This window comes from Pelodiscus sinensis, chromosome 7 (assembly GCF_049634645.1).
Source record: "Pelodiscus sinensis isolate JC-2024 chromosome 7, ASM4963464v1, whole genome shotgun sequence".
NCBI lineage: Eukaryota > Metazoa > Chordata > Testudines > Trionychidae > Pelodiscus > Pelodiscus sinensis.
Genome location: NC_134717.1, coordinates 60,897,774 through 60,923,099, shown reverse-complemented (window position 1 = coordinate 60,923,099; position 25,326 = coordinate 60,897,774). Strand labels below are relative to the sequence as shown.

At 48.3% G+C, this 25,326-nt stretch overlaps 1 protein-coding gene across 1 annotated transcript in view; it reads left to right on the top strand.

The window, feature by feature from the left end:
- The window catches only part of ABCA12 (ATP binding cassette subfamily A member 12), a 129,251-nt gene that overhangs the window by 57,223 nt on the left and 46,702 nt on the right, over positions 1-25,326 (top strand). Inside the window, exons 25-37 of the mRNA XM_075933955.1 lie at positions 2,579-2,908; positions 4,169-4,238; positions 4,325-4,459; positions 5,459-5,614; positions 7,647-7,833; positions 10,704-10,922; positions 12,347-12,543; positions 13,511-13,671; positions 15,043-15,279; positions 17,462-17,600; positions 21,114-21,366; positions 22,728-22,814; positions 24,190-24,283. Coding sequence (XP_075790070.1) covers positions 2,579-2,908; positions 4,169-4,238; positions 4,325-4,459; positions 5,459-5,614; positions 7,647-7,833; positions 10,704-10,922; positions 12,347-12,543; positions 13,511-13,671; positions 15,043-15,279; positions 17,462-17,600; positions 21,114-21,366; positions 22,728-22,814; positions 24,190-24,283 — 2,265 coding nt within the window. The remainder of the gene's footprint in view (positions 1-2,578; positions 2,909-4,168; positions 4,239-4,324; positions 4,460-5,458; positions 5,615-7,646; positions 7,834-10,703; positions 10,923-12,346; positions 12,544-13,510; positions 13,672-15,042; positions 15,280-17,461; positions 17,601-21,113; positions 21,367-22,727; positions 22,815-24,189; positions 24,284-25,326) is intronic.

The window sequence follows — 25,326 nt, the reverse complement described above, 5'->3', positions numbered from 1 at the left end:
GGGCGTTCGTAGAACCCTGGGGCTGGAAGAGACCTCGGATGGTCATCGAGTTTGATCCCCTCCCCAAAGCAGGACCAACCCAGGGAGCTTTAGAAGAGCAAGATGGAGCTATGCCAATCTAGCACAGAAGGAGCAGAAAGTGGGGAGAGGACTGGTCCAGCCTTCTGTCAACCAGCCTCCTAGCAAAGGTCTGGCAGGTTCAGGAGGTCAATATTTTCTTATCTCAGCTTCTGGTTCAAAGGCAGCCCAGGAGAGGATCTATTCATAGAATGATAGAATCCTAGGGCTGGCAGAGACCTCAGGAGGTCGAGTCCAGCTCCCTGCCCAAGGCAGGACCAACCCCAACTCAATCAACCCAGCCAGGGCTTGGTCAAGCTGGGACTTAAAAACCTCTAGGGATGGAGATTCCACCCCCTGCATAGGTAACCCATTCCAGTGCTTCCCCACCCTCCTAGGGAAATAGTTTTTCCTAATAGCCAACCTAGACCTCCCCCACCGCAACTTGAGAGCATTGCTCCTCCTGACATCTGTCACAACCGAGAACAGCCTCTCTCCAGCCTCTTTGAACCCTCTTCAGTTAGTTGAAGGCTGCTCTCAAATCCCCCCTCACTCTTCTCTTCTGTAGACTAAATAAGCCCAAATCCCTCAGCCTCTCCTCATAGGTCATATGCTCCAGCCCCCTAATCATTTGGTTGCTCTCTGCTGGACTCTCTCCAATGCATCCACATTCTTTCTGTAGTGGTGGGGCCAGAACTGGTCGCAATACTCCAGTGCCGAATAAAGGGGAATAATCACTTCCATAGATCTGCTGGCAATGTCATACGTCTCACGGCTTTTCTCCTGTGTCCCTGATTGGACGAGCATATACCACGTGATCAAGAGCGTTTGGCAAACTCAGTAGATGCAGTATTCCTGGGTATCTCAAGGAGAGGTTAAAACTGGGGCAGCCCCAGCCAATAGAACGCGCCCATTATTTGGCCAGAACTCATCTAATTCCCACAAAACTCAAACCAGGAAGGACAGGACTTAGCTTCCAAGGCTTCAGCTAGTAGGTCACGTTGTGCCTGTCAGAACTGCAAGCATGGTCACGCGGCCATCTGGAAAGATGTCAAAAGCACAAAAGAATAGGGCTTTCAATGTTATCAGGTGTATGCTGGAAGTGGGGACAGTGTGAAATGGGTTTTTTCCTACATTTGAAGTCAGCTCTTCCTTACGTCTCCACTGGCATGGTATTTTATGCCTGCTCTAGCGAAGGAGAGCTCTTTATTCCTTGCACTTACCAGCGGGAGAACAACAGCACTGACAGCAAAGTGAAGTTCTTTTTCCTACCCTAGTTTAATTGGATGCCCAAAGTGAACAGGTACTACAGGTCTGAGAGCCAAAGGGCTTCTGCAAGCGTCACCCTCAGCAATCAGCAAGAACTCAGACCACTCTGTTCGTGCAGCAATTCCCATGGAAACAGCTACCAGATCACCAGAAAACGCCTTCCACTAATGACCATTTGCAAAAACAGAAGGGGATTTAATGAGCTTTGAAAAAAACAAAGCAAAAAGAGAAAAAACATTGACTAATTGATCTCCGCTTATCCTGTTGAGGGCAATCTGCTGCCGTGTTTCCACCAGAGCCAAAGTGGCGCGAAGCTTGGTAGAAATCTTCACTCAGCCCACAGTCAACCTCTGGAACTCCTTGCCAGAGGATGTAGTGAAGGTTAGGACTTTAACAGGGTTCAAAAAAGAGCTAGATAGATTCATGGAGGTTAGGTCCATCAATGGCTATTAGCCAGGATGGGTAGAAATGGTGTCCCTAGCCTCTGTGTGTCTGGAAATGGATGGCAGGAGAGGGATCACTTGGTGATTCTCTGTTGTGTTCCTTCCCTCTGGGGCATCTGGTATTGGCCACTGTCGGCAGACAGGACACTGGGCTAGATGGACTATTGGTATGACCCAGTCTGGCTGTTCTTATGTTATGTTAAGTCGCGCTGGTTAAAGAGAAGAGCCATGAATGTGGTTTCTCTTTCAGCATCTAATATTCTTAGGCTCAAACAGGCTTCTAAAGTTGATAGGGTCAGAATCACAGCTGCAAATTAGTGAGACTTCGTTGCAGTGGTGTCTATTTGGACCGGGAGCATCTGCATTTTTAGCGAGTTAGGTGAGAGGGTAATGGGGAAATGGACTTTTTTTTTACAATGAGCTCATTGATTGAAATTTGAAGTGCGTTTGTGGTAAAACCATTCAATAGACATCTTTTAAAATATGTCCTAAATGTCTTGGAAAAGCAACAAATATGTTAAACTAGAGGCCAGTGTTAGCATTTGCATTGGACTTTGGGGGCCGTGTACACTTTTGGGACACTCTTGCACCAGACTGTTGTGCAAACCCAGGAGAGACTGAAGTTACATGTTCACTGGGCTACTCTAGTTTATACATAGAGCTTATGCCAAAATCCAAGAGGGCACGTGCTAATTCCATGCACTGTTCACTGAGTGTGAGAGAGGAATATTGAAGTATGCTGGTGACAGGATGTAATCGGAAATCTCTCTTACTAAATAGCTGTCCTTTTTCTGTCTTCCTCTCCACAGTATATGAAGATGATGGGTGTCAACTCTAGCAGCCATTTCATTGCCTGGTTCATCGAATGCGCCACCTTCCTTCTAATCACAGTCACGTTTCTCATCGTTATCCTGAAAGTTGGCAACATCCTTCCCAAAATCAACGTGGTGATCCTGTTCCTGTACCTCATGGACTACAGCCTCTCCATCATAGCCATGTGCTACCTCATCAGCGTCTTCTTCAACAACACCAACATTGCCGCTTTGGTTGGCAGCCTCATATACAGTCTTACCTTTTCTCCCTTCATTGTGCTGCTGGTAATTGAGAACCATCTGAGCTTCTCGGTGAAGAGTCTCATGGTGAGTTCTTCCTTGTTAAAATAAAAGGGCTGGAGTGTTTGGGAACAGTCGTTCACTTTTGGTGGTCCCACGTTTCTTGTGTCACAAATGACAGCTTGGTGGCTTCATCCTCGACTTTGTTTATGGAACCTCACCAAGCTACTGAGGTAGAATTCTCCATGACGAGCAGTTTCTGACCAAGAGCTACTTATGGATAAAGTAGCCAGGCTATTATGGATAGGAATGGGGGGCTCCCTCAGAGATATGAGGGAAGGTTGCTGACTTCATTATACCTAGCACTGCAAATTCTTTAGTTGCACAAACCTCAAATTCACCTATAGGCCTCGTCTACACTACAGTGGAAGATTGACTTAAGATATGCAACTCCAGCTACACTATTACGTAGCTGGTGTCAGTGTATCTTAAGTTGTGTTTCCATGCCATCCACAGAGTGGGAGGTCGCTCCCATTGGCTTTCCTTACTCCTCGTGAGGAGCAGGAGTACTGGTACTAATGGGGGCACCCTCTGAGTTCGATTTAGCGGGTCTTCACTAGACCTGCTAAATCAAACCCTGGAAGATTGACTATGGCAGCATCGATCTTCTATGTAGCGTAGACATGGCCTTACAGAGTAATGAAAACAGAACTAAAGAATCATAATGTCATGCTTGCTCCAGAGGAGAAAAATCAAGATGATCAGATATCAATACCTTTCTTAACTGAGGTGTGGGATAAAAGGATTTAGGAGCAGGCGCAAAACATCTCACTGACTAGCCAGTCTCTGTCTTGCAATGGAAACCTCACATCCTGTACTCCACTGGGATCCTGCAATGTAAAGCCATGACACCAGAATCCTCCGAACATCCACTGATTTCAGTTGAACTTGAGAGCCTGAATACCTCTGAGGATCTGGGTCTTAGAGTCGTCGTAGCATTTGGGATCCTTTTTCACCTGGCCTGTATAAAGTCATAAGTAAAAAAACCTCCTCCTGGAGACACAATTTTCCTTGGACTTCTACATGTTTTGCTTCCAAAAGCCAGATTCGTTTCTTGTCTAAGCAAACATCATTCCAGTCAGTTTGGTCGGTAAATTTAGCCGTAGCCCTCAGGCCGTTCTCAGGCCAAGCTTCAGTTTTTCAAAGTGTTGTCAATCATGTGTTCGACCCTGTGCTCAGTGAAGTCAGGGGAAAGATTCTCCTCCACTTCTCCGGCCACCGGGTAGAACAAATGAATGTTTTTATGTGAATATTTTGATAAATTTTGTTTTCCAATTTATTCCACAGAGCCTGTTGTCCCCTACTGCATTCAGTTATGCTAGTCAATACATTGCTCGTTATGAGGAACAGGGTACAGGTATGTAGGGCACGCACGAAACTAAGTTTTGCTCCCTCGTAATACTTCATCTATTCCATGATCTATTCCTTGTGTCTTTACTTCAGGTCTGCAATGGGACAATCTGTATAGCTCACCAATGGCTGGCGACAATACTTCTTTTGGCTGGATGTGCTGGTTAATTTTGATAGACTCTGTCATCTATTTCCTTCTGGGCTGGTACATTAGAAACGTTTTCCCAGGTAATAATAGAAAATATTGCAAAGTAGTTCCCTACAGTCCCTCTTGGAAACAAGAAACCTGCCCTGCCTGATTCCAGAATTAATGGGAGTGAGTAGATTGTGCTTGGAAGCGCCTTCCACTTGTGGACTGAGGAGGTGGGATTGTGACACAAAGTAGTATCTTAGGGGGAGTGACCTTGGGTTCCACATGTGACTGAATATCTGAGAGAAATAATGAAACGGTGATAGGGCGAAGCAGCCACCTAAAAGGGGTTAGGGTTGGGGTGGGCTGGATTCAGTCTGCCAGGGTTAGTCCCTGCTGGGCCCCCACACCACCGTATTTACTTGCGTCTCCACAGGTATGAGGGAGCACATCTCCCATTGGCCGCGGGTCACCGTTCCCGGCCAATGGGAGCTGTGATCGCTCGTCCCTCTGGAGGTGCAGATAAATACAGTGTCAGCGGCCCACCAGGTGAACTGCCGCCATTTTATTGCCCACCCTTGAGTTAGGGAAACCGTGCCTGTCACATAGCTAGATGGGCTATAGAGGAAGCTGGGCTGGGGAAGGCTACGTACTCTTTTCCCCTGGCTGGTGGAAGCACGGGGAAAGCCTTTGGGGGTGTCACCCGCACTTCTCCGTGTCTGCACCTGCTTTATATTGTGTCATTTATCTTCTTTCATTTCACATAGCAACTCATGCTCTGAAGCCAGGGGCTTGGGGAACTGTGTGATTTTTGTTTCCCTTCTATGGCTGGGGAAACGGTCCATCGGTCAGTGTACAGAAACCGACAGAGGGCAGAAAAGTAGTGCGTGCCTCCCATTTGACTGTGATAATATATTACCCCATACTCCCTATGACACAATCCGAGAAAATAGAAGTCGCCAGTAGTACACATGCATGTCGTGGCGAGAATAAACTCTTTAGGAGTTGTGTTTTGCACAATCACAGCTAGTACTTTCTGCAAGATGCCAGTGAACAGCCCCCTTCTTTCTTTCTTTTATCTTTGTTTGTGGCTGCAGGAAAATATGGCATGGCTTCCCCGTGGTATTTCCCATTGCTCCCATCCTACTGGGCCGAGCACTACGGTTACATGCCATTATGGGATGAGAAAAGATGCAACCTCCTCTTCGCCAAACTCTTGCTGAGGAAGCAGGTTGAAGTCACCAAAAAGATGTGTACGTGAGCACTGGACTTGCTAACGAGCGTTGTTGATGCTAGAGAAGCTAGGTTTACAAAGGGGGGGCGCCATGTTTGGCCATTCTTGTACTGGAAATATTGCTGATTGCAGAGGTATCCCCATTTTTAAATGTCAGGGGCATTTCTGAAACCTCTCCTTATTGAAAACCAGAATTACCCTTTGAAGTTGGCCAGGGGGGTGTTTTTCACACTCTGGACCAACACACGTTTTGCCAAGAGGAGTGTGACTGTTGACACGAGCCTCTGTTTCCTCATGTGTGACATGTGGCTAGCACCGCAACTATTCCCAACCTTCCCAACGGGGGGTGTTGAACAAACTGATTGATTGTGAAGAGGGATTAAACCCTGGGTGCTTTACATAATGCTTCTCCTGTCCACCGAGTGCTTCTTATTTAAAAGATTGACTTTTTATCACATGAACAGGAATAGCAGCTGCTAAAATAATGAGAGTACAGCGCAGACAGTTAAATTAGCATCGTTGTGATGATGAATGATTATAATTAATTTTTACCAATAAGGGCCTAGAGACCCCCAACCACAATTGCCCCCCCCAACTCCCTTCTCCAACGAGACCTAATGGGAGACATCCTTGTTCCGAAGAGCTGGCCCTTCAAACGGACAAGACAGAACAGAGAGTGGGAGGGAAAGTAGAGGCCCAGCAAGTGGAAGTATTTTGAGCTAGATCAGTCATCAAACCCTGAATAGAGCCCAGGAGTCTAGTTAAATACCTTACCCGCTGGGCAGACTGCTGTGTCTGTACTGAGCCATATTTGCTGGAGGTGGCATGGAATGCAGGGCCACGGGGCCACTTATACACCGTTTGCTGGTTACTGGTGGGATAGGCTATGGAGAGATGAGGTGGGTGAGGTAATAGCTCTTACTGAACCAATGTCTGTTGGTGGGAGAGATAAGCTTTTGAGCTACACACAGCTCTTCTTCAGGTCTGGGAAATGTGGTCCCGATGTCCCTGCCAAACACCAGGCATTTGGGATATGCTATTTAACAGACATTTCAAGGAGCTCTGTGAAGTGAAACGGCACCGTTAACACCTCTCCAGTTACAGGGCAGAGAGGGGACAGTGTGAGGGAAGGCAGCTTGCGGGCAGGTGAGGGTTGTGTGGGGTATAGATCATTGTTAGAAATTCTCTAGTGTGTCTATTCCATCCAATATTTATAGTGTCCAGCAAAGGTGCAAAGGTGAGCTCCTAGGCCCATCTTTAGAAGGAGCTGGGCTGGTTTCCTTCGAGAATGAGGCCTGTGAGGTCAGTTGTGGAGAGATTGCTGTGTGAAAAGGTGTTCAGTTCAGGTGACGGGGTGTTTACGTCTTTCTCATTTTCCTGCGGGGGTTCATTCAAGAGCGCATTGATTGTCTGTGTTGACTAGCTAGTTAGTATCAGGGCGTATTAGATGAGGTCCACTGCATGTTGTGACAGGTGTGTGTAGGTCTCATGGCCCTTGCTGGGGATGCTGGTCATTGTAGCCATGGAGAGACGCCTGCAGGTTTTGCATCTGTTATTCTTGCAGAGTCTGGTGCTGCTTCGAGTTGCAGTGCTCTGGTATTTGAGAAACTTGCTTCTGAGGAGGAGTTTGGAGATGGTGGTTGGAAGGCCAGAAGAAGGGGCTCAGAAAAGAGGTCTTTAGTCCTCATCAAGTATGACTTGTTTTACCCTGTATGAGCTCCAGTATGGAGTGACCAGACCAATACTGCTATCACACGACACACAACAGTGGAAATTCTAAGCTGTAGGATTTCTTCCACTATTTGATCTGAGGAAGTGGGTCTGGCCCACGAAAGCTCATCACCTAATAAACCATCTTGTTAGTCTTTAAAGTGCTGCATAGTCCTGTTTTTTGTTTAAGCTGTAGGAGGTTAGAGGGAGAATTAGTTTCCAGCTGACAAGAATCTACTTTTCTTTATTGCTCTTTATAAAAAAAAAAGCCCTATTTTTTCCTAGATTAAAAGCGCCATAGCCTCGTATATAAAGTTATACGTTATCTCCTCTGATTTTAGATGTCAAAAGTGCCCTTCCTCCTACCCTCGAGCCTGACCCCCCCAACCTCACCGTGGGAGTGTCTCTTCATGGAATAACGAAGACCTATGGCTCCAAAGCTGCCGTGGAGAACCTCAGCCTGAACTTCTATGAAGAAAACATCACCTCCTTGCTGGGGCACAATGGAGCTGGGAAAACAACAACAATGTATGTCTCTTTTAGGCGTGGCTATTTGATGCGGCATCGTATGGGTCAGCATAGCTAGAGGGGATGTGTGAACAAGACCTCCCATTTGTTCTGTGTCAGAAGAGCTAGACACGTTGTCAGCTTTGATTTGATTCTTTTGTAGGTGTCTTGGGAGTTGGGGGGCGTATCGTGCTCTGTATCCATCCCCTCTGTTATAGACAAGGCTGTCGTACTTTGAAGTCTGACAGGGCTGGTTAAGAACACTTTTGCGGGGGAAAGCCATCTCTCCTGCGACTGAGAAAACAAGAAGTAAAAGCTGTAAGAGCCGTTGGGCGCTCAGTCCAATGGAATTCCTATCATGTTGTATAGCATGGCCGTGGTTGGAACGTCAGTGGCGCTTTGGTGCTCATGATAACTTGCTCCAGGAAGCCATGGTTGATCGGGTTGTACCAATCAGCAGTATGGGGAAGAAGCTTAATGGCTGTATATTCAGATGAACAGCACATGAGTCTGCTGGGCTGAGAAGAGCAATGGCTGAATATTGGCCATTCCAGTCTGCCAGGTGTGCATGTTTTCCTTGTTAGGAAATAATGAATCTGAAAACAGACTCGTAGGACTGGATTCCCCCATGTACCCAAGCCGTGCTGAGCACCATGATGGACTGATGTATGGGTGGCGGGGGAAGACCCAGCTCTGGAAGGAAATCCCCAACCCCACTCCTTCTACTTGAGACCCTGGCCCTAGAGCCAAGCCCCGCCCACCCCCAGCCCTATCCTTCCTGGCCACCTGGAGGTCTGGGGTTGCCACACTGCAGCACCGGCCCCAGCCCTCCCCGGTAGCCAAGGAAGCCAACGCATGTAGGCAGTTTTGGGAAGGCAGTGCCTTCCCTTGCCTGCATTACCAGCCACCCATAGGCTCATGTGATCCCCACAGAGCTCTGAGCCAGTCTGTGCTGAACCCTGGCATGCACTGAAGCAGCATAGGTTAGAGCAGCCTACGGACCCATATGTCACCACAAGAGCAATGGAGCGCAATGGGGCTCCACCCCACACTTGACCGTTCTCTGGCTCCCCAAACAGCTGGAGCATGGCTGGCCTAGGAACATCTCCATCAGTCACACCGGGGTCCATGGTAGAGTGTATGGAACCCAGAGTTCTCCACTGGAGTCCTAGGCTGCAGCCTTAACGAAAGGCCCTCGGTGCTCCCTTTCCCAGCACCTCGGTGTGTTAGAGCAATAGGCTGGAACTGAAGCACAGCAGAACGGACCGGGCAACAACCGCAAGACCCAGGAGTGGCTATGCTGTTCCCCTGGCAGTATGTTATGCTGATCAGCAAACATACCGTCAGGAGGCCAAACCCCACAAAGGCCGACACACCTAGGCTGCATCTAGACTGGCATGATTTTCTGCAAATGCTTTTAACAGAAAAGTTTTTCCGTTAAAAGCATTTGCGAAAAAGAGCATCTAGATTGGCCCGGACGCTTTTGAGCAAAAGCACTTTTTGCGGAAAAGCGTCTGTGCCAATCTAGACGCGGTTTTGTGCAAGAAAGCCCCAATCGCCATTTTCACCAAAAGCATTTGCGCAAGAGGGCTTTTTCCCGAACGGGAGAGTCATTGTATTTGCAGAAGAACACTGACAATCTTACATTAGATCGTCCGTGTTCTTGCACAAATTCAAAGCGGACAGTGTAGACAGCTAGCAAGTTTTTCCGCAAAAGTGACTGCTTTTGCGGAAAAACTTGCCAGTCTAGATGCAGCCCTAGTGTCTCCACAGATCCCAAATTCATCCTGTCTCCTCTGAGGGGATGGAAGAGCGGGAGGGTGTGAGAGTAACCGTAGTGACTTCCTGGAACATGACACGAGAGGCAAATTCTGATGCGGGGTGGGGAGCCCACCCCACCGGCTCCTTCCTTTTCAAATGCAATAACGGGGGAGGGGGAGTTCGGAGTCCCAAGGGCATGGAAAGCTCTTGTGCGGGCCGTAGCAGCCACTGCGGCAGCTTCAAAAATAGCTTCTCCTCTTAAACCCCACAGGGAGTCTCTGAACGCGACCACTGTTGTAGGTGTCATCATTGTGGGGAGAAAGCACACCCCTCCGTTCCATTGGGTGCTGCTGGGTAGGTGATCATGGGCGTGAACTAACCGACAGGATGGAGACCTGTTCTCCCTGAGATGCTCAGTGTAGCAACGTTGTCTGGAAGCCTGCACATTTCTCTCTTTCTTGCTAGGAAGGCAATGAACTCAGGGCCCTCCCATTGTCAAAGCCAACGGGGTGACCGGCAGTTGGTTCACTGGATGGTGCAGCTAAAACGCTCTAAAATGTAGAGTGATCTTCACAGTGGGAGTTCTCCACAACGAAACAGCAGCGCGGGGGCCCTATTTCTCTGGGGGTGGGGTAAACCCAGTGGCCTGATGGCAGAGCAACGTTTCCACAAAGAGGCTCTGAGTTGAGGACCTGAGCGTTGGCCCCCGGGTTCTGGGCCAGCGGACCCAAGTAGGTTGTCAATAGAGCTGAATTCTTTTACGGGTTCTCCAGCTCTCTTGGTGACACAGCAGCAAAATGGAGAGGCTCTAGAAGGGAGCTGGGTCTTGTCCGCATTGGTTGCAAGGAGCATTGCATTATGTGGAGTCTTTCGAGGGGCGGAGATATAAAGGAGAAGAGGATTTACTTTTAGTTTCCTTTCTCTTTACCTGGCTTCACAGGTCTGTCCAGTCTTTCCTCCAGGTGTAGGCCCCAGAGACGGCCGGGACTTCCCCCTTAGCAGTTGGAATGTGGCTACCTTGCATGAAATCAAGGAAAGGGACATTAGCAGTCCCGCTAGGGGAATTCAGCGAGGCCCTGGGGGAAAAGTATCTCTGCATTTGTTCACCCCTAGTTTCTTTTCCCTCCCAGATCTATTTTGACGGGGCTGTTTCCTGCGTCATCAGGCACGATATGTGTTTATGGCAAAGATATCCGGACAGATCAGGACCTCATCCGGAAGAACATGGGTGTCTGTATGCAGCACAACGTGCTCTTTAGCTACCTCACGGCCACGGAACACTTGCTGCTCTACGGCCACATCAAAATCCCGCACTGCAGTGAGCAGAAGCTAGACGAGGAAGTGAAAAGGTGTGGTCATGGGGACGTCGCGCTCCCTCAACCTGTGCTACCTACAGTGTCCTGTGTGTTAACGCTCAGCAGGTCAATGAGAGTCCGTACCAGCTGGTGGACTCCAGGCAGAAAGTACTGGGTGAAATTTGGCAGCCTGTGTTAAGCAGGAGGCCAGGCTAGGTTATCATAATAAGTCCTATTGTTGGCCTAAAATCTCTGGATCTAGGAAAACGTGGCTGCTTTCCCAACAAACTTACAATTGACTGTAGATTCCCCTGTATGTTCCAGCACTCCAGAGACGGAGCTTCAACGAACCAGTTATACCAAACAGAGCAAAGCATCCTGTACATTCAAATGCCTAAAAGGGTGTTACAAGGAGGAGGGAGAAAATGATTCTGCACATCCTATGATGATAGAACAAGAAGCAACAGGCTTAAATTGTAACAAAGGAGGGTTGGGTTGGACATTAGGAAAAACTTACCACCTGTCAGGGTGGTTAAACACGAATAAATTGCCTGGGGAGGCTGTGGAATCTCCATCCCTGGAGATATTTAAGAGCAGGTTGGACAGACATCTATCAGGGATGACCTAGATCAGGAATAGGCAAAAGGGCCTCCGTGGCCCGGATCTGGCCTGCCAAGCAGGTTGATCCGGCCTGCAGAGGCCCCTGCCGCCAGGCCAATCAGGGCCTGGTGGTGGGGGAAAGTGCACAAAGTTTCCTCCACCCTGTCCCCGCCCTTCAAGGAGCGCACGGTGCTGCTCCTGAAGGGCAGGAGGAGATTTCGTGCACTCCCCCGCCCCCAAGTCCTGATTGGCCTGGGGGCAGAAGGGGGAGCGCGCAAAGTCTCCTCCTACCACCATGGGTATAGGCTTCTAGGGGGAACCTCGGAGGGGTGGGGGAACAAAGACTTCATGCACTCCCCCACTACCAGACCAGTCATGGTCTATGAGTGGGGAAGCAGGGAAGTATCCTGGCCCCTCCCCTTCTGCCTGAGGCCCCGCCCCTTCCAGAGCAGCCCGGGGCCACTTCAAAAATTTCTGAAGTGGCCCCCGGTAAAAAACTATTGCTCACCCCTAATCTTGATGGTGCTTGGTCCTGCCATGAGGGCAGGGGACTGGACTTGACCTCTTGAGGTCCCTTCCAGTTCTAGCGTGCTGTGATTCTATGGCACTTACCAGTGGATCTGGCGCTTTGGGTTTCCCAGCCATAGGATCCTGCCCTTAACCTTGACACATCAGATGGAATTTATGAAGCATCCCCCACAAAAAAAACCCAATCCTGAGTCTGAGCTATATGTTCATTCTGCATTATGACAATTCTGAATCTGCCTGAGCAGTTTTTCATTTGCGTTAATGTTGCTTGATGCATTCAGATTCCCCTTTCTTTTGCTAAATAACTGAACTGCAGCTGTCTGGGGCGTTTGTGTGTGTGTGTTTTGAAGGACTCTGAAGGATACCGGCTTGTACAACCATCGTCACAAGTTAGCCGGCGCTCTGTCGGGAGGGATGAAAAGAAAGCTGTCTATATCAATAGCTCTCCTTGGTGGATCACGGGTCGTGATCTTGGATGAACCAACCACTGGAGTGGATCCATGTTCTCGGAGGAGTATTTGGGAGATTATATCGAAAAATAAAAAAGGTACTGCAAAGAGACCCGGGGGTAGCGTTCTTCAAGTGATTTCAAGTCGTTAGTGGCTACGGACCTTTTGAAAAGTGTTGTCAGTTGCTTGGTTTCTTTTGAAAATGTTACCCCAGATTCTTGCGTATGAAAATCCAGCAGCTGTAGCCATATTTAGTAGGGGTGGCACTGACAGTGAAAGTCGACCTTGAGGTTAATGACCGCATTGGAGTTGGTTAGAAATTGTTGAAGAATGGATATAGGGAGTCTTGGTTGAACAATTGTGTCTGTCATCCAAGCCCTGAACCAAAGCCCGGTTAAGCAAGTGAGAGTCCTCAGTGGAATTTGGATCTGTACTTACCAAATATTCCCAGAAGAATTATAATCCATCTAGCAATGAGGGAGCAGTTTTCTCAAAGTCTTAATTCATGTAACAACATTGTGAGAGAGGCTGGATTGGCAATACGCATAACGCATGCCAGATCTTGTGTTTGCACCATCGCTGGTCTAAGCACGGAGTGCCTCAGACCAATCAGAATCCTCCCCTACCCCAGGCTATGAAGTAGCTGCAGAATTTGTGGTCTACTCCAGTCATAGAGTCGGGTGAAGCGCCATAGGTCTACCATCTCTGAGTCTGTATCCTAGTGCCACCTTTCTCTGCCTCTCCAAAACCACCAGGGACTATGAGATGTGGAGACCACAAGGAGCTGGACTCCATGGGGAATATGGTCTTTCCCAACCCTCGATGGGCTCCGGTTATCTTCCGCTAAATTCACTTTGAAGAATTAACTCTGCCACCGTGATTAGGGGGGTGTCTCGTTTCTTCGCAAAGTTGCCTCTTACTCAATGACCACCACTATTCATTAATTATTCACATAGGTATATGCTATTCTACGCCCTCATTTGATTATGTCGCTTGCCTGTACTGCATGTTTCACAATCACCGTTGATTCAGTCATGTGTCTTTGCTTTCCTATGCATTCCCCAGGCCGGACAATTATTCTCTCGACCCATCACTTGGACGAAGCAGAAGTTTTGAGTGACCGAATCGCTTTCCTGGAACAGGGAGGACTCAAATGCTGTGGATCTCCGTTCTACCTCAAAGAAACCTTTGGTGATGGATACCACCTGACTCTCACCAAGAAGAAGGTTTGTCACTGTGTTGGGAACGGAAAAGGTATAGCCTGAAATTTTCAAGAGTCACTAGTGGATTTTGGTTGCCCAATTGGAAATGCCTGCAAGGGGCCCGAGTTCCACGGTACAACAGGATTGGAAGAGGGGGCAAAGCATGGCTTTAATCATTTTTGTTGCTCTTCTCTGGACTTTCCACGGTTTCTTCACATCTTTCTTGAAATGTGGTGCCCAGAACAGGACATAATACTCCAACTGAGGCCTAATTAGCACAGAGTAAAGCGGAAGAATGACATCTCGTGTCTTGCTCACATCATGCTCACAAGGTCTAAGGGTATGTCTGCACTGTAGCTGGGCACGAACTGCCCAGCATGGTTAGACAGATTAGCACAAGCATTGAAACTTTGGCAGGGACACCATATGGGCTAGAGCCCGAGTCTCTGCTAGTCTGTCTACCCTGTCTGAGCAGCGCTGTCGCAGCTGTAGTGGAGACATAACCTACGTGGCTTGCCCAAGGCCACCCAAGTCTATGGCAGAGCTGGGCCTTGAGCTCAGATCTGCTGCCCAGTCTAGCATCTCAGCTGTAAAGACATTTCATCTGCCTTTTGAGAAGATGAGCATCTAGGGGTCACCAAATGAAATTAATAGGTGGCAGGTTTAAAACAAAGAAGAGGACGTTTTTCTTCATGCAGCACACAGTCAATCTGTGGAACTCCTTGCCAGAGAATGTTGTGAAGACCAGGACTTCAAGGGCATGTCTACACTACCGAGAAGATTGAAGCTGCCACTGTCAATCTTCCAGGGTTCGAATTAGCAGGGTCTAGTGAAGACATGCTAATTTGAACTGAGAGGGGCGCTCAGGTACTCCTGTATCCATGAGGAGTAAGACGTTGAAGGGAGAGTGTTCTCCCTTCGACTCCCTGCAGTGTGGACAGTGCCAAAAGTCGAGTTAAGCAATTAACATAGCTGAAGTTGCATCTCTTAATTCGACCTTATCCCGAAGTGTCGACATACCCTAACAGGGTTCAAAGAGAACTAGATAGATTCATGGAGGTTAGGTCTATCAATGGCTATTAGCCCGGATGGGCAGGAATGGTGTCCCTAGCCTCTGTTGGTCAGAGGCTGAGAATGGGTGCAACAGGGGTGGGATTGCTCTATGATTCCCTGTTCTGTTCACTCCCTCTTTCCCGGCATTGGCCAATGTGGGCAGACAGGACACTGGGCTAGATGGACCTTTGGTCTGACCCAGTCTGGCCGTTCTTATGTTCTTCTGATCTTATGTGTCTTGAAGACAACAGGTTCACATGTCACAGGCAGATAAAGTCATGGGTTAGGGGGCTGGTGCCACAATTGATATTTGAACTTTTGAGTTATTTCCTCTCTTGCCAGTGTCCGAACCAGCACCTGACAGAGGAGTGCGACACTGCGGCGGTGACCTCCCTGATCCAGTCCCACCTGCCAGCAGCTTATCTCAAGGAAGACGTCGGTGGAGAGCTTGTATATGTGCTTCCGCCATTCAACTCTGGAGTCTCTGGAGCATATCAGTCTCTGCTGAGGGTTTTAGATTCCGGCCTGAGCGATCTCCACATTGGCTGCTATGGCATTTCAGACTCCACTGTGGAAGAGGTACGTGTGCCAAATCTTTCATTTTGAATGACACAGTCTGGAGAGTTGGTGATTTGGAGAGTTGGAGGCAGACAGTGACATGACTGGGTGGGAATGGTGGGCTGTTGTTGGCCTTTGGTAAGCCAGTCAGCTTTCTTTCTACCACTGGGTGTTGTGGTTTGTTGTAGCTCTGTGTTTTCAAGTCCAGCTACGAGGATGTTCTGGCTCACCAAAAATTCCCACTCAACTAAATGTCTTTCAATATCTTCCAAGGCAAAAGAGATGATGGATTTGGGGAACGGGAATGGTAGTAGGATTCTTAAATTCTTTTGGCAATCTCAATGAATCTTGGTGCTTCTATTGAAACAATCAGTGTGAGAGAGTTCATAATGCTGACACTTTTAACTGTTGTCGTTATGCTTCAGGGTGAATACCCTATTAGCCCCTCAGAATAACTATCTCTGTCTTTCTGTCTGCAAACTCACAGAGATCGTCTTGCCTCTGTTCCCATTAAGCAGCCTCTGTTTATAGTCAGAAGAAGGGCTGAAATATAAGCCCTTGTATCAGAGGCCTGGTATGAGGCCTGAGGTCTGGGCTAAAGTAGCAGTCGGAGCTTTGCTAATATAAAGCAAAGTCAGGCTATGACTAGAGGCAGGGCCTGCTCCTAGAATCTGGCAAGAATAGGACTGCTGCACAGAAACACACATCCCAAAGTAGTGCTAGGCACAAGAATATACACACAAATACATTCCAGAACAACTTGATCCCAACACATTCCTCAAAGGTACCAGGGACATGCTGACCCATCTGAAAGATAAGGGCAAGAGGACAGCATGATGGATAGCAATGGTTTGATCAGACCACCAGGTGCAAGGCAATGAGTGGCGCCTACCTACGCCAGAGAGACACATCAGAGATACAACATATAACTTTGATCGGTGTATAAAGAGGTGTCTCTGAGGGAAGGTCTTTGGCCAGCCAAGGGGGGAATGGAAGGTCCATTGTCTCTAGTGTAACTGTAGACACTGATCTGTGCTTCATAGACAATAAACATGACCAAGTGCCTTCACACCTTAACGGATCATGGGGCAGTTCACTCAAGGTTGCTGTGCCAACTCCCTGTGCAGAGCTGGGACAGCACACGGAGGGAGTACGTGCAGCTGAGTATCTAACAACCCTTCTCCCTCACATAAAATGTTTTAAGAGGGAGAAGTAAACGCTTCTGAAACTGATGGGGCTGCCGGAGAAGCGTCAGTACCGGGGTTAAGTCTGACTCGCTGGAGTCTGCACGGGGGGAAATAATTGACACCCCCAGAACGAGTTTTCTCTGTCCCTGCTGAAATAGACTTCCTGGTAATCTTCATAGTTGACCTGCTAACTTATGTGAAAGACACAAATTGCTTTGTCTTCACTATGGTGGCATCTTGAGGTAAGAACACACCATTTTTGCCTAGCTAAGACAAGACTGGAGAGGAGTAAGGTAAAACTTGAGTGAACGCAACTTCTCAGTTGACAAGATGGACCATTCTGCCACATGAGTGCTGCCGGCACTCCAGTGCCTTTCCCCGGTTCCCTCGTGCCCAGACAAGTGGAAGACCATAAGTCATTGGAAAAGCTTGTAGAGAGCAGCTCTGCACACAGCAGTGCTAAGAATCATGGGATATTATCCCTGGAAGTCAGAGTACTGCCCGTAAGTCCGTGCAGCACCAATGTGGACACAGCAACTCAAGAGTTGTTTAAAATTGTGGACTCTCTTCTCTCGAGTGAGGTTACTCGGGAGACATCACTTGAGTGAAGACAACTTGTGAGAAGCTGAGGTGAAAGCAGCCTGCTTCAGTGGGACGAGCAGGAGTTTCTCACTCAGTACCCACACTGCAAGTGAACAGACAGGGACAGGGAGGGAGCCCAGACGTGACGAGTCTCACTCACTAGCCAGAGTAGCTGACAAAGCGCGCAGTGGAGTGGAAGTCACGCCCTGTAAAGCAGCAGAGTAATTTACAACCTCACCCAGAACATGGAGGAGAGCCAGGAAGAGCTGTCATTTAGAGGGGTGTCTCCACATCTCACAATGTCTCATGAAGGACAGAGGCCCCGTGGCGTGGTAAGAAGTCAAGCGGAATGGTAATTCTGGGTGGGTTTGTTGTTATGCTAGGCAATGATTGCACCTCAGTATACTCTTCTCTTTGGTTTTCTTGTGCTTTAGGTATTTCTTAACTTGACTAAGGACCTGGAGAAAGATAAACAGCATGAACCTGGGTTGTCCCAGCAAGTGCCTCAGCCCACTAATCTAATGGACAGCAAGGAGATGTCTGTGAGCATTGACAGCTTCACAGAAAGAGACGGTACTCATTTAACGTGATTTTATTTCAGACTTATACCAAGTGTAATTAATGGCAGCTAGACTGAGCATCCAATGCGTTGGCTCCTTTCTTTGGTTAAATACAGACCAGATTTCAATACAAATACAGTACACAATAGATTTATAACAATACTGGTTTCTCACGGTCTGAATTGCAAAAACAAGTTCTGGGTGTATTTTTTTACCTACCTTCTGTTAAATAAGTCCCATGTTAAAAGATTGGGCCTTAAAAGAGCCAGGTTTTATTCCCGGCTCTGTCTTTGGCCTGTTCAGGGACCAACCTTGTGATTCACTCTTGTCATCTGTAAATGGGGGCAATGAAACTGTTGCAAAAAAAAAAAAAAGAAGCAAACATAATTCTGGGATGCATTAATAGGAGCATTGTGAGCAAGACACAAGAACAAATTCTTCCCCTCTGCGTAGATGAGGCCTCAGTTGGAGTGTTGTATCCAGTTCTGGGCACCACATTTCAAGAAAGATGTGGAAAAATTGGAGAGGGTCCAGAGAAGAGCAACAAAATGATTAAAGGCCTAGAAAACATGACATAGAGGGGAGGCTGAAAGAAATGGGTTTGTTTAGTTGCAGAAAAAAGAAGACTGGGAGGCAACATGATAGCAGTTTTCAAGTGCCTATTGGGTGTTACAAGGAAGAGGGAGAAAAATTGTTCTCTTTGGCCTCTGATGACAGGACAAGAAGCAATGGGCTTAGATTGCAGCAAGGGAGGTTTAGGTTGGACATTAGGAAAACTTTCTGTTAGGGGAGTTTAAAGACTGGAATAAATTGCCTAGGGAGGTTGTAGAATCTACATCGCTGGAGATATTCAATAGCAGGTTGGATAGACATCTAGCAGGGATGATCTAGCTGCTGCTTGATCCTGCCATGAAGGCAGGGGATTGGGTTCGATGACCTCTCGAGGTCCCTTCCAGTTCTAGCGTTCTATGATTCTATGAAACTGATCTCCTTGGAAAAATGCACCAAAATATCAGATTCATCCTGATATGCAAAGGGGTAGCTTCAAGGGAGGGGGGAAGCAACATATTGGTTTAGGGCCTACATTAGTCATTGGCCTCTAAAAAGTCAGCCCAAATAACATTGAATTTTTTGGGCATTCCAGAAACTGGGAAAGGGGAGGGATCACGTGAGGATTTCCTGTTCTGTTCACTCCCTCTGGGGCACCTGCCATTGGCCACTGTCGGAAGACAGGACACTGGGCTAGATGGACCTTTGCTCTGTATCTCACTTGCCCAGTAACTGGGGTGTGCCTGACACCTCCCCAAACCCCATTCCCTGCTTTGCCTCCGCTGTGCCCTCATTATACCCTTCCCCCAAGCCACCCACCTGTTCTCGGGGCTGCTCCGCCTCTCATCTTTACACCCCCTCCTCCCAAAGGTGCCCCATTCCAACTTCTCCCCCTCCTTCCCAGAGCCTCCAGAACACAGTGGAACAGCTGTTTGTGGCTGGTGGAAGGCAGCAGGAGGGAGGGAGTTGATCAGCTGGTGGATGAGAAAGCACTGTGGAGAAGGGGACGTGTGCTTCCTGTTCGGTGCCAAACACCTGCTACGTTTTCTCTTTGGTTGCTCCAACTCCGAAGCACTCACAGGCCACATCTAGACTGGCATGATTTTCCGGAAATGCTTTTAACGGAAAAATTTTCCATTAAAAGCATTTGCGGAAAAGAGCGTCTAGATTGGCACGGACACTTTTCAGCAAAAGTACCTTTTGCAGAAAAGTGTCCGTGGCCAATCTAGACGCGCTTTTGTGCAAAAAAGCCCCAATCACCATTTTCGCGATCGGGGTTTTTTTGCACAAAACAAATCGGAGCTGTCTACACTGGCCCTTTTGCGCAAAAGTTTTGCGCAGAAGGGACTTTTGCCCGAACGGGAGCAGCATGGTATTTCCGCAAAAAGCACTGATTTCTTACAGTAGGAAGTCAGTGCTTTTGTGGAAATTCAAGCTGCCAGTGTAGACAGCTGGCAAGTTTTTCCGGAAAAGTGGCTGATTTTCCGGAAAAACTGGCCAGTCTAGACACAGCCACAGTGCGGTCGTTCTTGTGCCCCTTCTGCGGAATGCCAGTTGTTCGGGAAAACTTTCTAACGATAAGGAGAGTTAATCGCTCAACGGGGTTACCCAGTGTGGCTGTGCGATCCGGGAGGTTTTCAAGAAGAGATGAGACAATCCTTGGTCTAGGCATACTTAATCCTCCAGTAGCTCAAAGGGCTGGACTGACTACCTGATGTGGGATTAAGTATAAAGTCCCTTCCAGCACTGCATTCCTATGATTTATGTCCTGAACAAATAAGAGCCCTGCAAATTATTTCCTTCATGCTGTATTCTATATGTGGCAATATTTCATTCATTTCAGAGGAGATTTTGCTAGGCCACATAGAGAAGAGCATCTTGGACAAGAATTTCTCTCTGTTTAACATGTTCTGTGCAATTATATATTAGTCTACATGCCACCTCCTAGGTCTTGTTTCTTTTCTTCATTTGCCCTGTTCCGATACATTTTATTATTGATTTGCCCGTCTAAGAAAGTACTTATTAAACAATGAAAACATTTAATACTTGCAGAAGAGACCAGCCGTAGCTTTCTGGTGCCAATTAGAGTTTACGTGTGAGCTACTGGTGTTTTGCCTGCGGGGTAGCAATGAGGAATGATGGTTCGGGAGTTGGTTCACTCGTCCGGGTTCAGTTCTGGGTTGTGGCGTAGCTTTTCTCTGTGCTAGCCATGTTTGCCCAAAGCCTGATTTTAATTAAAAGTTAGGGGCCTAAATACTTCTGAACAGGCCTTCCCATGGGGGGTGGGTAGGGGCGGGAGGAGGCAGTTGCCCCGGGGCTTGTTGATTCAAAGGTGCATGGTCTCCTGGCCACTACTGTGGCAACCAGAGCTTGGGCCCTTTAAACCAGCCCCTGGAATGCTGCATGGTATGTGCCGGGTAGCGTGGCGCATTCCACGCAGTGCAGAGGACTGGTTGCTCTGACCCTGCCCCTTCTGCCCAAGCCCCCGCCCCACTGGGCCTCCCCTCCCCTTGCCCAGTGGCCCGTGGAGTTTGTTGGTGCCCCTGCTTTTGAGGATCTGGGCCTTAGTCTCTCTGTGTCTCAATTCTCTGTCTGTAAAATGAGCATAACAGCATTTCCCTACCTCACAGAGCATTCTGAGGATAAATACATTAAAGAGGGTGAGGAGATCAGAGAGCACAGAGGTAGGGGGGCTGCATATAAGTACTCAAAACTGGTAGAAGCTCAGTTCCTCTCCCCCGGTAGGCGGCAGAGAGAGAGGTGCATTCTAGTGACCTGATTTAGGAGTGGCTGAGTTCTAACCCCAGTTCTGACACTGGGCAAATCATGTAGGCCTCCCAGCCCCAATTCTCTCCACCGGTGAATGGGACCAGAAATATTTACCTACTTCCCTGAGGCAATGGAGAGTGAATTCATATATGTGAAGTGTTTTGACAATGACAAGCACTAAGGGGGGGGTTCTCTTTAACACACGCAGACCAAGGCCTGGTGAGATCAAAAAGGGTGACCGGTTTGCCGCTGCTGCTCAAGAAGATGACGGCCGTTTTCATGAAGAGGTTCCACCACACCCGACGGAATTTGAAAGGCTTTTTAACACAGGTCGTCCTCCCAGTGGTCTTTGTGACAGTATCCATGGGCCTCAGCACTTTGAGAACAGAGGTGGCTGAATACCCAGCGCTCCACCTTTCTCCCTCGCTGTATGGTTCCTCTGGGCAGGCAGATTTCTTTGCGTAAGTCTCTCTCTTTCTAATTAAAAGTGGTTTACTGAGCTCTTATCCAATGGCAGGGTTTGGTATTCAGAAAATCCAGTGGCAAAGTTTTACACAGAAAACCATGCTATAATACAGACGAATTCCTAGCAGGTCTGTCTGGGAGCACAGTTTTGCTAAAGCCAGCAATCTGAATACTTAAAAAAAAAACCTTAAAATCTCTCCCTAAAAATTACCTCAGAAGTATGTGCAGCAAGGTCTTAATCGTGTTTGTCACTGAAATTATCCACAGCCAACGGCAGCCATCTTGCCCCCGATGGATACATTTCACTTGCTTTTTATAAGGAGAAGTGAGGCCTACTCCTGTCCTTGGGCACTCGGCCCCAGGAGACAAGATTACAGGTCTGGGAGAGAATTCTAGCTCCCAACTCCTGCTGTGGGTCCATCTGCCCGACTCTTCCCATCTTGATAAAAACCCCGAACCTGAACCCTCGGAGTCTCCATTATGTAGGCTTCTCTTCACCGCACCTATCGATTATCCAACGGTTAGTCACGTCTCCTCTCCCTGAGGTTTGATTTCAGTCGGTAAACCCTTCCCTGTTGAAGTCTTAGGGGTCTTCTTGAACGTAAAGACTTCACTGTGCTGAAAACCAATCCCCACCTTATCCAAAACCTCAAATTACTCAAATGAATGTATCTTGCAGCCTTCTAATTCAGCCTCGTAGTTTCCTGGCGCTCTCCGCCGGTCCTTAAGTTAGGAATACCCAGTGCAGCCCCGACCTTCTCCCTGCTGCTTTGTTGCTCTTGGAGTTCCTATCTTAGCACTGTTCCTGCTTTTCTAGACAATGGCTCTTTGGGTGGGGATGGGGGACGAGGGCACCACCTGCCTCCATGGGTCAGCAGAAGCCACATCCTCCTCTCCCAGCATGAGCTATTCCCGCTGACAGAGGTGAGTTGTTTCAGGCAGATCCTGCCAGATGACTGGGCCTGACGAGGGATGCTTCTTTGAGTGGACGAGCATCACCGAAGATGGGGGAATGGGTGGAGGTGCAAATGGAGACTCATCCCCATTCTCTGGAAGCACAGTGGATGATCCTCATGCAAAATGAAATTCAGAACGGCCATAATTGTATACACCAATGGGATCCTTCTCAGGCCTGAACTCAGCAACATGCTGAAGTCTATGTCCAACTTTAAGCCTATGAGCAGTGCTGTGGAATTACTCTCATACTTATGACTCGTGCTGAAGTATGTTGCACCGGGGACCTCCAATAATAATTCATTTCCAAGCCTCATTTCACTCAGCAGATGGGTTTTTACCACAGGGTCCATCCTGAAAGCACCCTCAACACCTACCTCTCTTTTTCTTTGTTAAATCTTAGGAATTTTAACGAGACCACCGATGAGTTAGTGGCGTCAATGCTTGCTTTCCCTGGAACAGATAACACCTGCTTGAATGAAAGCAATTCGTAAGTAGTTCTTTGCCTCCTTTTTAAAATTCTTAATCTCCAGAAAGGAAAGGACATGAAATTAAGAGCTGTCAGGTATTAATAACCGCCTTTGATCATCTGCCCAGGTTTCATAGCCTGGAGCCACATCAGAAAAGGTTTCCTCTGTTGCCAGAGTTCCCAAAGATAGATTCGCCCCGTGTGAGGTTTGAAGCCACCTGTCTTTCACAGGCTTTAAATTTACTGAGGAAACTGTGTTAAGCTCGAAGAACTAGGCTGTGTCCAGACTTGCTGTGAGGCGCCCTCGCGTGAATAGGCCACTGACTTTGCTGAGTTTACACACAGGAGTAAGTTCTCATCGGAAGTGATAAGGGTTATGCTGTAGAAAGTACGGACCAGTACCTGGGCGGTGGGTGAAAGTAGGGCTGGAGGAGGCAAGCCCTCAGCCCCACCTTCAGCCCCGCCCCTTCTGCTGAGGTCCCACCCCTTCTGCTGAAGCCCCGCCCCCCGGGGAGCCAAGCCACCTCCTCACCCCTCACCATGGGGAGACAGGGCAGCGCTCCCCTTCTCCCTGTGCTCAGAGAGGGTGGGAGGGCAGGAGTGTGACCCCAGCCTGCCCAGCCCTGGAGTACGGTAGGACGTTGAGTGCTGGGGGCAGCAATACTCTATCCCCAGTACACCTACAGTGGGCAGGGCCAGGCTGGCGGTTTGGGAAGGCAATGCCCATGGGCCAGTATGAACACCAGGGGTGCTACTCAAGATGAGTAAGCCTCTCACAGGCTTGCAACGCGGGATGGTCAGCACCGAAGCTTGGAAGCTCTCGGACTCTTTGGGCTGAGTGGGCAGAGGGTGGGGTTCCCTGAGATTTTACAGCCGAACTGTCAGAAGGCCAGTGCCCAAACTGCTGAGTATTCCTGAGTGATTTAGTACGGTGAGTTACAGGCAGGGAAATATTTGTGCTGCCTAGACACTGTATATCAGCCATCGGAGAGCTACCCAGTTAACGCAGCACCCCTGAGATTGGGCGTCTCTTTCTTTTAAAAGATCATTTTGGCCTCTTCATGTGAACTCTGTCGGCTGTTTGCTGGGGGATTTGAAGCAGCCTCCTCCGGAGACGTCTCACAGTGTAGTCGCTAGAAATAGATCTAGCAAGAGCCACTAAAGCAGGAGGATGTGGAGCATCTCGGCAGTGGGGCTGAACCATCTGGGCCCCCCGTGAAATCAGAGGGGTTCTCTGCACTTCCCGGGGGCACCATGGCCCAATGGAAAACAAGGATCTCCGAAGTGTGCCTCTCACCTTAATTCCATTCACTACAGCTCTGCCACACCCTGCCGTTACATGCCACCTGCTCGCCTGCCTATAGAAAACCTCAGGGTAACTTGTGTTCCTTTTCAGGGGGTGTTTGAAGGATGACATGCTGGGCCCGTGGGTATTCCGTGGGAACCAGAGCACGAGATACTCCGCGTGTAACTGCACAGACAGCAGCCAGGTAAAGCTGGGTTCAAGTTTTACGGGGAGAGTACATTTCAACCACCCGAGAGATCTGTGCTTATGGAAGTAGCTGGGAGGGTGGGCAGATGGCTCCCAGGCCTGGTATTGTCCCTGGTTCAGAGTGATCCTAGCTTGGGTAAAGACCAGCACTGCTCTCTCGTTAGATCGTTGTGCTAATTAATCGTTATCTGGGCTACAGTAAGTAGCTCCTAGAGATCCCAATGGGGCTCAGAGTCTCCTTGTGCTACGGCTGGTAGGCACTGTGAGAGGCCAAACTCAGTGACTGGGCACCAAAATGGCAAAAGAAATTGAATGTGGATAAAGGCAAAGTTGGAAAAAATAATCCCAACTACACATACAACATGATGGGGACTAATTTAGCCACAGCTACTCAGGAGAGAGATCTTGGAGTCTTTGTGGAGAGTTCTCTGAACGGATGTGTGTGTGCAGCAGCAGTCAAAAAAGCAAAGAGACTGTTAGGGATCATTAAGAAAGAGATCGAGAATAAGACCGAGAATATCTTATTGCCTCTATATAAAACCACGGTACGCCCACATCTTGACTCCTGCGTACAGATGTGGTCGTCTCATCTCAAAAAAGATACCTTGGCATTGGAAAAGGTTCAGAAATGGACAACAAAACTGTTTAGGGGGTTGGAACGGGTCCCGTATGAAGAGGAATTAAAAAGACGTGGACTTTTCAGCTTAGAAAAGGGAAGACTAAGGGGGGATATGATAGAGGTCTATAAAATCATGACTGGTGTGGAAAAAGTGAATAAGGAAAGTGTTATTTACTTGTTCCCATAACAGAATTTTATTTGGTGACCCCTAGTTCTTAATAGGTAGCAGGTTTAAAACAAACAAAAGGAAGTTTATCTTCACACAGCGCACAGTCAACCTGTGGAACTCCTTGCCAGAGGATGTTGTGAAGACCAGGACTTTAACAGGGTTCAAAAAAGAGCTAGATAGATTCATGAAGATTAGGTCCATCAATAGCTATGAGTCAGGATGGATAGGAATGGTGTACCAAGCCTCTGTTTGT